This window comes from Lissotriton vulgaris, chromosome 11 (genome assembly GCF_964263255.1).
Source record: "Lissotriton vulgaris chromosome 11, aLisVul1.2, whole genome shotgun sequence".
Lineage (NCBI taxonomy): Eukaryota > Metazoa > Chordata > Amphibia > Caudata > Salamandridae > Lissotriton > Lissotriton vulgaris.
Genome location: NC_141699.1, coordinates 1,099,003,548 through 1,099,017,054, shown reverse-complemented (window position 1 = coordinate 1,099,017,054; position 13,507 = coordinate 1,099,003,548). Strand labels below are relative to the sequence as shown.

The following is a 13,507-nucleotide window of genomic DNA, read 5'->3' as shown; positions in this document are numbered from 1 at the left end:
CCCCTAGACGTTTGTGTGTGCCACTGCTGTTGTGTGCATGACTGATCCTGGTGGGAGGGAATGTCCTGTCATGCCCTATAGACTTGCCCTGTGCTTGTATCAGTCACTGCCTCTGTGTGCATGACTGGGAGGGGGCGTCCTGTTATGCCCCCTTAGATGTGCCCTCTGTTTGTGAGTGCATAACTGCTCCCTGTGGGAGGGGCCATCCTGCCATCCATTCCCCCTTAAATGTACCATGTGCCTGTATCTGTCACTGCCTCAGTGTGTATGACTGCTTCCTGTGGGAGAGGCCGACCTGTCATGCCGCCTAGATGTGCCCTGTGGCTGTATAAGGCACTGCCCCTGTGTGCATGACTGCTCCCTGTGGACGGGGCCATCCTGTCTTGGCCTCTTAGACGTGCCCTCTGCCTGTGTGTGCCACCGCCTCTGAGTGCATGACTGCTCCCTGTGGGCGAGGCCATCCACTTGTGCCCCCTTAGACGTGCCCTCTCCCTGTGTGTGCCACTGCCTCTGTGGCATGACCAATCCCTGTGGGAGAAGCCGCGCTGTCATGCCCCTAGACATGCCTGTGAGAAGTTGACCTGGTATATGATGTCCACTAATTAAAGTGCTACGCAAACAAATGATGGAAGGAATGCTGGATAAATCATACATTCACCCCCAGTCAAGAGATCTGGGTTAAATTTATCGTGCTTTTGCCCCCTACGCCACCTCAGTTTAGACCCAGCCATATGCAAATTAGTCTTGACCCTGTCCCTCATGGGAACAATCCCGTCCCAACTGCCAAGCCAGGCCCTTCCTGGACCGGAAACAAGCATCCTGGGACCAGTTTCAGGGTATGTCACCCTTCATCAGCCAGGCTAGCTTGAATCCAGTGGCAAAGTGAGAAAGGGACCCACGTCTGGTCATACCCATCCCACTTAGGGTGAAAAGTGCTACGCAAACAAATGATGGACGGAATGCTGAATACATCATGCATTCATGCCCAGTCAAGAGATCTGGATTAAATCGATCATTCTTTTGCTCACCATGCCACCCCAGTTTAGGCCCAGCATATGCAAATTAGTCTTGACCATGTACCTAATGGGGACAGTCCAGACCACACTGCCACCCAAAGGAATGACACAGGGAACCCCCGGAGGACAGGTGCAGTGTGAGAACACAGACGCGAGCTCCATACAACTCCATGGGAAAGTCGAGGTTGGAAAATTACAGTTTAAGGACACTTCGGAGAGGCCTTCAAACAAACCCTCTGGAACATAGAAGGTTCTAAGGCCAGCACCCTTGTGAGTACCGAGGTACCAGTGTTACCGATCCGAGAGGAGCCGGGTGCATAGGGGTCAAGTGGTGACGGAAACCCTCGTCGTTTTCAATGGCGTGATGCGAAGAAGTGCTGCTGCCGGGAAGATGAAAAGTGTCCGGTGGGATCCAAGGTGAGAAGAACCAGAAAACAGAGGAAACCGAGTCTGGGTCACTTCAGGGTGACAAGGGGCTCGGTAGACGAATGCCCAGCGATTTCGGGTGCTTCAGGTGAGAAGATAGGATGCTTGACTCTGCAGCCACGGGGACCAGGAGATGTCGACGACGACCAAAGTCCGGAGGTGAGCTGTCCCACGAAGTATGTCGAGTGCTGGGGGAGACAGTGTCCGGATTGAACACCAACAAGCCTTGGCAACTGCAACCCACGTGGGCAGAGGAAACAAGTTACGGTGAGGACCAGCAAGGTCCTGGGGACTATCCAAGTGATGGAGAGTCAGGGCTAGTCTGGAGCAACCAGGGAAGCCCAAGAAAAGTCAGTTACCTTCACAGGGACTCACAGGCCATCAGACCAGGGGTCGCAAAGGGACCTCGAGCGGAATCACAAAATACCAGCCCACAGAAAACTTGTGGATTGTAGGCCGGAAATCTTCGGTGGAAATACTGCTCGGGGTCAGGACTACACTTAGCCCAAAGCACAGCCGCCGGGACCGCCAAAAAGCATATGCTGCTGTAAAAGTACACAGTGCACAGGGGTTCAGGTTGCACGGTCCCCACGAGGGATACTGGTCTTAGAATTACTGAGAGAGCACATCGACCTCAGAGATGCTTGGGAACCCTCCTCCTGTGTTGCGGAAATCTTCGGAGTCCTCAGGAGCTCAGGAGATGCAAACTGGTCAGATGCTTTAAGGTGCCTGCTTCAGCAGGGGAGTAACTCCTTTACCCCAAGGGAGATCCTTCTGTCGTCCAGGGAAGTGTAGACCGTAGACGTACATGGTTTCTGCTTGCAGAGTTCAGTCCAGATACATTTCAAAGTCCTGTAGTCAGGGTTCCTACTTTATATCCAAGGATTGGGTTGGACAAACTCTGGTGACCCACCTATGGGAGGGTCAGGACAGAGGGGTGGCTACACCCATGTCCTTTGTCCAGTTTCACGCCAGAGCAGGAGCAAATGGCTTCTGCAACCGGTTTGAGCTGGACTATGCACAGGGACACCAAATGTGCCCCCAGTGCAGACTTTCTGGCACTCTCAGAGTGCACCCACCCAGCCCCAAAACACTAAAGCCTGTCTGGGTGATGGTCACACCTCCCTGTGACAGGAAACCTATTGTCAGGCCTTCCCCTGCTTGAGCTCGACTCAGCAGCAGGAGGGTAGACTCATGTCTGTGGCTGGCAGCATCCATTTTGTGGTGCCCAGTTGGAGAAAGCTGGTACAGAGTTTACCGGTGTTTCACATAAGTCCCTCTAGAAGGGTGGAATCATACCTCCCACACCGGTTACTGGCGGGGAGGTATGATTCCAAGGTGTTTGACACCAAACACGACATGTTTCTAAGCAGCTGTTTTAAAGTTAGAAGGCTGCAGAGGGACTTTGCTCATGCAGGGGCACCCTCTCACATAAAACCCAGCACCCTGCCTTCAGGATTGACAAGGAGGGTGAATGATAGGTTTATATGTGCAGTGATTTAGAATAGATATTGGTAACCTATATCTAAGTAAGGGGTGCATGCACCACCTTACACAGGCTGCAGTAGCAGACCTGTGGTGCCATTTTCAATGGTCTCTCAGGGGTGACGCAATACATGCTGCAGCCCCTGGGAGGCCTCTGGGGTACCCATGCCTTGGGCCCTGAATAGCAGGATCCCAATCAGTCCAAGTCGAAAACATTGATAAATCTGCAAAAAGTGGGGGTAACTATGAGAAGCAGATCCTACTCTCCTACAATGCCTGTGGCTGTATCAGTCACTGCCTCTGTGTGCATGACTGCTCCCTGTGGGAGAGGCCGCCCTGCATTGTCCCCTAGACGTGCCCTGTGGCTGTATCAGGCACTGCCTCTGTGTGTATGACTGTTCCCTGTGGGTGAGGCCATCCTGCCCTGCTCCCCTAGGCGTGCCCTATGCCTGTATCAGGAACTGCCTCTGTGTGCATGACTGCTCCCTGTGGGAGAGGCCGCCCTGCATTGTCCCCTAGATGTGCCCTGTGGCTGTATCAGGCACTGCCTCTGTGTGTATGACTGTTCCCTGTGGGTGAGGCCATCCTGCCCTGCTCCCCTAGGCGTGCCCTATGCCTGTATCAGTCCCTGCATCTGTGTGCATGACGGCTCCCTGTGGGCGGAGCCGTCCTGTTATGCCCCCAGTCACTGCCTCTGTGTGCATGGCTTCTCCCTGTGGGAGGGGTCATACTGTCATGTCACCCCCACTCTAGACGTGCCCTGTGCATGTATCAGTCACTGCCTCTGTGTGCATGACTGATCCCTGTGGGAGGGGGGCATCCTGTCATGCCCCCCTAGACGTGCCCTCTGCCTGTGTGTGTGAGTGTGCATGACTGCTCTCTGTGGGAGGAGCGTCCTGTCATGCCCCTTAGACGTGCCCTGTGGCTGAATCAGTCACGGCCTCTGTGTGCATGACTGCTCCCTGTGGGAGAGGCCGCCCTGCATTGTCCCCTAGACGTGCCCTGTGGCTGTATCAGGCACTGCCTCTGTGTGTATGACTGCTCCCTGTGGGTGAGGCCATCCTGCCCTGCTCCCCTAGGCGTGCCCTATGCCTGTATCAGTCCCTGCATCTGTGTGCATGACGGCTCCCTGTGAGCGGAGCCGTTCCGTTATGCCACCAGTCACTGCCTCTGTGTGCATGGCTTCTCCCTGTGGGAGGGGTCATCCTGTCATGTCACCCCCCCCCCCTCCCCCCACTCTAAACGTGCCCTGTGCATGTATCAATCACTGCCACTGTGTGCATAACTGCTCTCTGTGGGAGGAACGTCCTGTCATGCCCCTTAGACGTGCCCTGTGGCTGAATCAGTCACTGCCTCTGTGTGCATGACTGATCCCTGAGGGGAGGAGGGGGTGCTCTGTCATGCTGCCTTAGACATGCCCTCTGCCTGTATCACTCACTGCCACTGTGTGCATGACTGCTACCTGTGGGAGGGGCCGTCCTGTCATGCCCCCCTTAGACTTTCCCTGCGCTATCAGGCACTGCCTCTGTGTGCATAACTGATCCCTGGGGGGAGGGAGCAGACCTGTCATGTCACCCCCCCCCCACCACCACCCTAGACGTGCCTTGTGCATGTATCAGTCAGAAACAACACACTCTAAGGGCTCAATCCTGGACCTTGTTATTGCTAAAGCAGGCATGCTTACTATCTCTACACCTATGCATGTAGACTGGTCTGACCACCTCCTCATCACATTCTCTCTTCACCTATCACATTCTATAACTCTCGGCCAACCCAAGAAGGATACTTCCTGGTTCCGTGACACTAAAAATATTGACCTCGTTACCCTCTGTGAATCAGCTTTGCTGTCACTTCCAAGGCTAGACCCAAACCTAGATGTTAACGAACTCACCTCACAATGCCTCACAGTCCTTGCAGTCGAAATCAATAACATTGCTCCTCTCCAAAGCAAAAAGAAAAGGCCCACTCCCTCAGCACCATGGTTCAACAAATCCCTCGAAGAAGAAAGGAAGCACCTAAGATTCCTGGAGAAACAATGGAGACAAGCGCCCTCCACCGATAATTTGGCCACGCTTCGTTCAGCAAGATCCGAGTACCACAAGCACATCGTCCTGGCTCCCTTCCTGTCTCCTTCAAAACTGGGCAGGTCACCCCTCTGCTTAAAAAACCCACCGCTAATGAGAATGACCTCAACAACTTCCGCCCCATCATTAACCTACCTTTTCTTGCAAAAATCACAGAAAGATGTGTAGCGAAACAACTCTCGTCATATCAAGGACAATGATCTTCTTGACAATTTCCAGTCCGGCTTCATTCAAAACTGCAGCACTGAAACAGCCCTGTGCAAGTGATTGATGACGCGCTGCGGATACTCGATTCGGGGGAGTCTTGTCTTCTAATTCTCTTTGCCCTTTCTGCAGCCTTTGACAATGTCAATCACAACACTCTCCTTAACACTCTGCAACAGAGAACGGTCATGGAGGGCCCTGTGCTTAAATGGTTTGCATCCTTCCTCTCTGACAGATCCCAAATGATTAAAGTAGCGAACAGTCTGTCATCTCCTTTGGCGGTGGGTCAAGGTGTTCCTCAAGGCTCTATACTTGCACCCACTCAGGTTCAACCTCTATTTGGAACCATTGGAAAATCTCCTAAGTAAATCCAGGATCCACTATCCTCTCTATGCGAACGACACTCAACTCTACCTCAAGGTGGCCTCCACTCATGATCTCACCATCCTAAACTCTACTCTCGACTCCATTCAAAACTGGTTGTTAACTCATCAACTGATTCTGAATCCCTCCAAAACTGATTCCTCTTCCTTTCCTCCTCACTTTCTCGTCCTCCGGTTCAATCATGGATGGATCAGATGAATCTACCCAACAAGACACCCATCATTGTCGACAGCGCAAAATCCCTTGGTGTCATACTCGACAAAAAACTAAATCTACTCTCCCCCATCAACTCCATTGCAAAGTCTGCTCGATACCAACTGCGCCTTCTTTGGGGGATTCGTCGCTTCTTCCCGGAGCAAGACCTGAAAACCCTGTCCCATCGCTGGTTCTCTTTAGATTGGACTACTGCAATTCTCTTCTTACTGGCCTCCCCAAATCCCACCTATCCCCCCTTGTCTGTTCTACATTCAGCAGCTCGTTTCATTTATGGGGCCAAAAGAAGCGACCACATCACTCCCATGTTATCCTCCCTCCGCTGGCTCCCCATCGAGGCTAGAGCTATCTACAAGACTGCTTGTATCACCCACAAAGCCTTGCACTCCTCCTCTCCGCGCTACCTGGCGAATAAACTGAAACTCTCTGGAGGCTCTAGACCATCACGAAATGCAGAAAATCTACTGCTTGAACCTCACACTTTCAAGAAGGAGAGATCGATGGGCCAATCCTTTTCAGGCAGCGCAGTGAGAATCTGGACTCACTTCCGCCTCAGCTCCGGACCACCACCTCCTCCCAGGCCTTCAAATCTGACCTCAAACTTCTCTTCCTTCAAAGACACTTCCAAATGTAATCCATGCCCTCTCTATTAACTGAAGGAAGCCCTTCAACTACTGAAAAATCTACTTTACATGACTATGGAAGTGTGTTCCCAGTGTGTTCTTGTGGTCTGAGAGTCGGCCATTTAGTGCAGTATTATCCTTCTTCCTGTGTCTGGGACTCGTGTGTAACTTGCACCTGTCACTTTCTCCTGTAACACACTGTTTTCTACCTCCTACATTTGTTTGTTTCGATACCTGCACAAGAGCCACCAGTGCCTACGTAACGTTTGTTCTTGTGCTGGAGTGTCCTCCATATATTGCAGTATTATACCTCTATGTTTATTTTGTACGCTTTTTGTAACCTGCACACGTCACTTTTTCCTCCTGCAATGCACCGTTTGCTACCGCTTGTATTTTGTTGACTCACGATTGTCACTTTTGTAATGCACCGTTTGCTACCTCTTATATTTTGTTGGCGCACGATTGTCATTTTTGCTTCATTTAATGAAACGTCTGCTTTTGCTTTTGTATTTTGTTCACTTGTAATGGTCTCATGTATCAGTTCTGTTCCTATTGTGAAGCGCTCTGACACCTTCGGGTAAAGTCCGCGCTATTTAAAAATGCATAAATAAATAAATAAACTGCCTCTGTGTGCATGACTGCTCACTGTGGGCGGGGCCATCCAGTCATGCCCCCTAGACGTGTCCTCTGCCTGTGTGTGTGTGTCAGTGTGCATGCCTGTCCTTGTGGGAGGAGCCATCCTGTCATGCCCCCTTAGACGTGCCCTGTGCCTGTATCAGTCGCTCCCTCTGGGCGGGGCCTCCCTGCCGTGCCCCCCTAGTCATGCCTTGTGTTTGCCTCCGTCGCCCCTCCCTCCTGTGCCGGCTGTGTGTTCTCCCAAAAGTTTCTCAAACACAGGCTGGAGCTGCACATGGAGCAGGCGCCGAGAAGGAGAGCTTCAGCGACGCGGGGGCAGGCAGCAGGGAGTACCGAGCAGGCAGCAGGGAGCACCGAGCAGGCAGCAGTGAGCACCGAGCAGGCAGCGGGCACCGCTCACCAGGGAGCAGTCTCTCCGGGCTGAACATTCAGAAGATTGTGCACGCTGAGCAGGCATCAGGAATCAGAGACCAGGCAGCAGGCAACACTGAGCAGGCAACAAGGAGCACCGAGCAGGCACCACTCAACAGGGAGCAGTCTGTCCGCACTGACCATTCAGCAGACTGTGCACGCTGAGCAGGCATCACGTGGACTGCACAATCTGACCAGGCAAACGGAACCACCACTAATCAGGCAGACGTACGTTCGCAGAAGACTGAGCACAGTGACCAGGCTGCCACACGAACTGTCACCCGCCAATCTGAAGGCTGTGCAAACTTAGCAGGCAGCACCATCACTGAACAGGCGGTATTTTCTGGCAGCTCAGAAGGGGCCCTGGCTCAGCACTGACCAGAAGAGGCCGCACTGAGCAGGCAACAAGCATCACTGAGCAGGAACCGCTGAGAAGACAGCAGGCATCGCTGAGCAGGCAGCAAGCATCACTGAAAAGGCATCGCTGAGCAGGCAGCAGCCTGTGCATTCTGGCCGGGACACAGGGACCTCGCCTTACTACTGACCTAACAGTAGCAACACCAGAAGCAGTTCGTGCCACTGACCGGGCAGGAAGACTGCACGACAGAGGCCACGCTTGACCGGATACAGGCAAGGATGACCTGAAGGGATCTGAACGTATAACTGAGCAGGCATGACCCGGACCCGCAACCATCTAGGCAGGGACGACACCCATAACTGAGCAGGCAGAAGCGGCGCCTATATCTGAGCAGGCAGGAGCTGCACGTAAAATTGACCTGACAGGAGTGACTGTGGCACTGATAACCAATCCGGTGGGATCTGACCCATAACTGACCAGAAACGAGCTGTACTGACTGATAACCAAGCAGGTGTGATCTGGACCTATAACTGACCAGACAGGAGCTGCACTCATAACCAATCAGGTTGCACGTGGACCCACAAGTGAGTAGACAGAAGCTGCATTGATAACCAATCAGGTGAGACCTGGACCCAGTGCTCACCAGACAGGAGCTGCTTTGACAACCAATCAGGTGGGATTTGGACCCACGAGTGAGCAGACACTTGATCGAGCAGGCACTGAGCGTTGGTGGGCAGGCAGTGAGTGGTCACCGGGCACTCTCCCCCCTGAGGGTGCTTCTCGTCGGCATGGCACTGCCAGGGGAGCCGGACACCTGCTGCGGGGGCCTGCTGGCCCTCCTGCTGCTCCTACTGGCCCAGGCCCTGCGCTCCGAAGTGCTGCAGCCCTACGACCTCCTGTACGAGCAGGGGGTCGAGGCCTACTACAGCGGGGACTTCCGGCGAGTGGTGCAGCACATGGAGCAGGCCCTAAGCAGCCATGCCCAGCTCAGGGCCACCCGCCTGCGGTGCAGGAGGGGGTGCAGCCTGGAGCACCCCTTCTCTGAGGAGCCCCACCAGCTCTGGGACCTTAACTTCTTCAGGAGTGTGCTGGGACGAGCCGCCTGTGCGCAGCGCTGCGAGGAGGCCACCCTGGGGCCGGTGTCCAGGCACCGGGTCAGTGAGGAGGTCAAGCACGAGTTCTACCGGAGGATCCCCTACAACTTCCTACAGAGCGCCTACTACAAGGTAAGGACCGTGCACGTGCATGTGTGTGCCCTGACTGTGCCCACAGAGCGCCTACTACAATGTAAGGACTGTGCATGTGTGTGCCCTGACTGTGCCCGCAGAACGCCTACTACAAGGTAAGGACTGTGCATGTGTGTGCCCTGACTGTGCCCGCAGAACGCCTACTACAAGGTAAGGACTGTGCATGTGTGTGCCCTGACTGTGCCCGCAGAACGCCTACTACAAGGTAAGGACTGTGCATGTGTGTGCCCTGACTGTATGTATTGTAAATGTATGGCGACTTATATAGCGCACGTATCACCCGAAGCATCAAGGCGCTTGCCTTGGGAACCCGTCCTGGCTTTTCCCTGTGAGATAACCCCTACTGGGCATCCCCAAGGTGAAAGCCAGGCATCCCACCGCGGGTGGGCCGCCGTAGTGGAGATTAAGCAAGCTATTGCCCTGTGCCTGTAGAGCGCCTACTACAAGGTAAGGCCTGTGTAGGCACGTCTGCGTTCACTGTTCTTCCATATGTGTTGTGTCTGCAGGTGCTTGTAGCTGACTCTACAGAGTCATCACACAGAATCACACAAAAATAAAAATTCTGCAAGATAAGGCTGAATGACTCGAGAAGAGTAATTTTGCATTTGGTGTTATATTCTAGAACACTCCTCCCGTTGAAAATGGGTGTGAGGATATATTTTGCGCTAAGAAATAGAGCTAAATGCAACAGAACATGAATCTCAGTGCGAGCAGCTACACATACTTGCTAAATTTACACTTGTATAGGATTTCCCCCAACTTACTCCTGTTATTTGTACTCTTGCTTCCACAGAGTATGCCAGGATGCATTTTGTGCTAAGAAATTGTGCTAAATGCAACAGAGCATGAACAGAAGTGTGGCTAGCTGCTCACACTTGCTAAATTTACACTTTGAATAACATTTCCCCCTAGCATACTCCTGTAATGTAGCACTCTCATCTCCACAATGGATGCTAAAATGCATCTGGTGCTAATAAATAGTGTTAAATACTGCAGAGCATGAACAGAAGCACGAGCAGCTACTGACACTTGCTAAATTTACAATTTGAGTAGGATATTCCCCCAACTTATTCCAGTGAATTAGCTCTCTTCCATCCAAAATTGATACTAGGGTGCACTTTTCACTAAGAAATAGTGACAGTTGCACAGAGCACGGACAGAAATGTGGGCAGCTGCTCACATTTGCTAAATTTACACTTTGGATAAGATTTTCCCCCAACTTACTCCTGTAATTTAGCTCTCTCCCATCCAGAATGGATGCTAAAATGCATTTTGCGCTAAGAAATAGTGCCAAATGCAACAGAGCACGAACAGGAGCACAAGCAGCTGGTGACACTTGCTAAATTTACACTTTGGGTAGGATTTCCCCCAACTTACTCCTGTCATTTAGTACTCGTGCGTCCTAAATAGATGCTAGGATGCATTTTGGAGTAAGAAATAGTTCAAAATGCAACGGAGCATGAACAGAAGTTTGAGCAGCAGCGTACACTTGCTTAATTTACACTTTAGGAAGGATATTCCCCTTACTTACTCCTGTCATTCAACACTCTTTTGTCAAAAATAGATCCAAGGAAGCATTTTGTGCTAAAAAAAATAGCGCACAGCAGGGCAAGTAGTAGTTGTTTGCTAAGTGTGCTTTTATAGTAGGATTTTTTTCTCTAAATTACTCTTAATGACACAAGCTGGCACATTATCAGAAGTTCTGTGTCAGAGTAACTCAAAACAATGGTCGTTACTCTGTTTACGCCAGCGGAACGGACGTGCATGGCTAGAGGGGCATAGGTCATCTGGAAACCCCGACAGCGCAGCCAGCCCGAGCATCTGCTGTGCACACCTACCTTCAAGCTTAGTGACATGAGGTGTGTTCACAGGTGTGCATGGATCTGCTGTTGTGTTCTGTTTATGGTGGTGACAATGAATCGTGGCTGAGGTGTTTCTGTCACACACACACTTTGAGCCTCAGCTGAAGTGCTGTCATGTTGTGCCATCCATGGGCCGGTTATGAAGCCTGTGTCTCCTCAGCGGTCTCTGCACACACTGTGCGGTGAGACATGCACACTGAAGTGCGCCTAGAAGCACGCAGGTAGGTACAAGTAGCGCCAATGCACAGCAGTGTGAGGCGTGCATTGAAGGCGCTTTACCTCCCGTCCCTCCCTCGCCTTCCTTCAGTACAAATGAGGCCCCGCCTCCCACCCAGACCCACCCCCAGCATAAAAACTCTGCCCGCCCCCACCTCCACCTGTTTTTTTCTGTCTCCCTAGTGAGACTTACCTTTCAGCTCCTCCCTGTGGCGGTGCCGGGGAGTCTTCGGTCTGGTTCTCTGCTACGGCGGTGCCCTCTGCAGCGTTCTCCTGGCGGTGCCTCCTCTCCTCGTCTCCTCGTGGTGTGGGGGCGGAGCGGTGGCTCAGGAATCCTCGGCGGTGTCCGGCGGTCCTCCTGTGGCTGGGGCTGCGTTTCCGGGTCGGGCTGTGTGGCTGCCTCCTCCCGGTATGCTGTCTTCTCGGAGGCCAGGTAGGGCGGGTTTCGGCCCGTTTTTCCTACGTTGTTCCTGCTTAGGTGGTTCTCTTGCCCTGCAGTGCGGCCCTTGGTGCTGTGGCTTGGCGGCGGTTCTCGTGCCTTTGGTGGCTCGGGCTCTGGCTGCCTGGGGTGCGTCTCCGGCCGCTGCTCCATGTTTCCTTATGATGGCAGTCTAGCCTTCTGGAAAATGCCTTGATTCAGAACAGTGACTCCTGGAGATGCCGGGGATTGAACCCGGGGCCTCATACATGCGAGGTTGCGCTCAGAAAGGGTGGTGCTCTTGGCGCTTGTCTGCCCCTGGGTCGCTGGGGGTTGTTGGGGCTTGCTGCCTCTTCCCTGCTGCTGGTTCTCCGGTCCCCCTGGGGTGCCCTGACCGCATGGGCTCCGTATGGGGGTGTTCTGCCTCTCGTGTCTGCTTCTGTTGCTTGACTTGGATGAGGCTGCTCTGTCCAGTGTTCTGGGGTTCGGCGGGTGGCTTCTGTGCCCTCCCATCTTCATCCTGGGGCTCCTGTTCGGGGCTGTTTCCTGGGATTTGGGGGGTCCTTCTGCCGCCTTTGGCGTTGCGTAGGGCGCTGGGTTCTTGTCATGTCTTTTTCGCTGTACTCCTGCGCTGGTCAAGGGTTGGGGGGGCTTTGCTCTTTTCCTGCCGGGCTGGAACTGTGGGGTTCTTTCTTTGCTGTTCCTGGCCCTTCTGGTTTGGGCTTGACCTTCGTGCCCGGTGTGGTGTGTGGCGTGCGTTGCCCGTGCGTGGTGTTTTCCGTGCTGTTCCCACTGTTGTGCGCTGCTCTATCCACTGTGGCCTGCCCGGCTGGCGATTGCCTGTGTGTCGTGCCGTAGGGCGGTCTCTCCTCTGCCCTCTGTGTTCCTTCTGCGCTGTGTTGATCCTGGAAAGTTTTCAGGTTTCTTTGCGCGCTCTCGTGGTGTCTGGGGTTTAGCTTCTGGGCTACTCTTCCCTCTCTTCCTTCTTGGTGGTGGTCGCCCCTTTCCTCCCGTGGTGCTGCCGGACTCTGTCCTGGCCGTGCTGCTTGGTGGGTCTGATGTTCTGCTTGGCTGCTGCTGTTGCGCTGGTTGGCCTGTTCTCTGCTTCTTCTGTGCCCTCCTTGATGTTGGGTTTCATGGAGTTGGCGTCGGCGGCTCGTGGTGGCTGGGTGTCGCCACCTTGGCCCTCTGCTTGCCTTGCCTGGGATGGGGAGTTCTGCCTTTCCCGCGTGCCTTGCACTGGGGCCTTTCCGTTCTCCCCGCTGTGGGTGTCTCCTCTGGCTTTCGGGTGCTCATGGTTTTGGCCTTTTGTTCACCCTAGCTTGCTGCCTCCTTTTCTGGGTGCCGTGCCCTGTTGGGTTCCTGTCACTGCTGTCTGGTCCATTCCCTGTCAGTGGGTGATCGTCTTTGGCATTTCCTCCTCTGTGTCTGCGGGACATTTCTGTTGACGGGGTCCTATGTGCGGTGGTTCATGGGGGCTGGGTCTGCTTGGGGCCGGTTCCTCCGGTTCGTTGGGGTTCCTCTGCCGGTGCCCGTCTCTGGTTCCTGCTGGGTGGCTCTCCTGGACTGGGTGTCCTGTTTGCTTGCCTTTTGTTCCCTCTACTGGGTTCCTGTCGGTGGGGCTAGGGTTTGGGACCCGCTCCGTTTTATTGCTGGGGCTGTGGTGTCCGGCGGCTTTGTGCCTGTTCCGGTTCTCCTGGGGGTCTGCTCCTGGCTTCGGCCCGATTTTTTGCTGGGGCTAGGGTGTCCGGCGGCTTTGTGCCTGTTCCGGTTCTCCTGGGGGACTGCTCCTGGCTTCGGCCGGTTCCCTTCCGTGTGTTGGCCTTTCGGGCGGCTTTTCCGCGGGCTCTGCGTGTGGTACGCACGTTTTCTGGGTTGCCTCCTTCCCCTTCGGCCTCGGACCTTCAGCCTGGGTCTTCCGGCA

General features: G+C 53.8%; 1 protein-coding gene across 1 annotated transcript in view; it reads left to right on the top strand.

Annotated features, from left to right (window-relative positions):
• Positions 1-7,328: 7,328 nt before the first annotated feature.
• P3H2 (prolyl 3-hydroxylase 2) overlaps positions 7,329-13,507 on the top strand; it is a 303,453-nt gene continuing 297,274 nt past the window's right edge. The window contains exon 1 of the mRNA XM_086944627.1: positions 7,329-9,066. Within this exon, the coding sequence (XP_086800753.1) occupies positions 8,629-9,066 (438 nt within the window). The 5' untranslated portion in view covers positions 7,329-8,628. The remainder of the gene's footprint in view (positions 9,067-13,507) is intronic.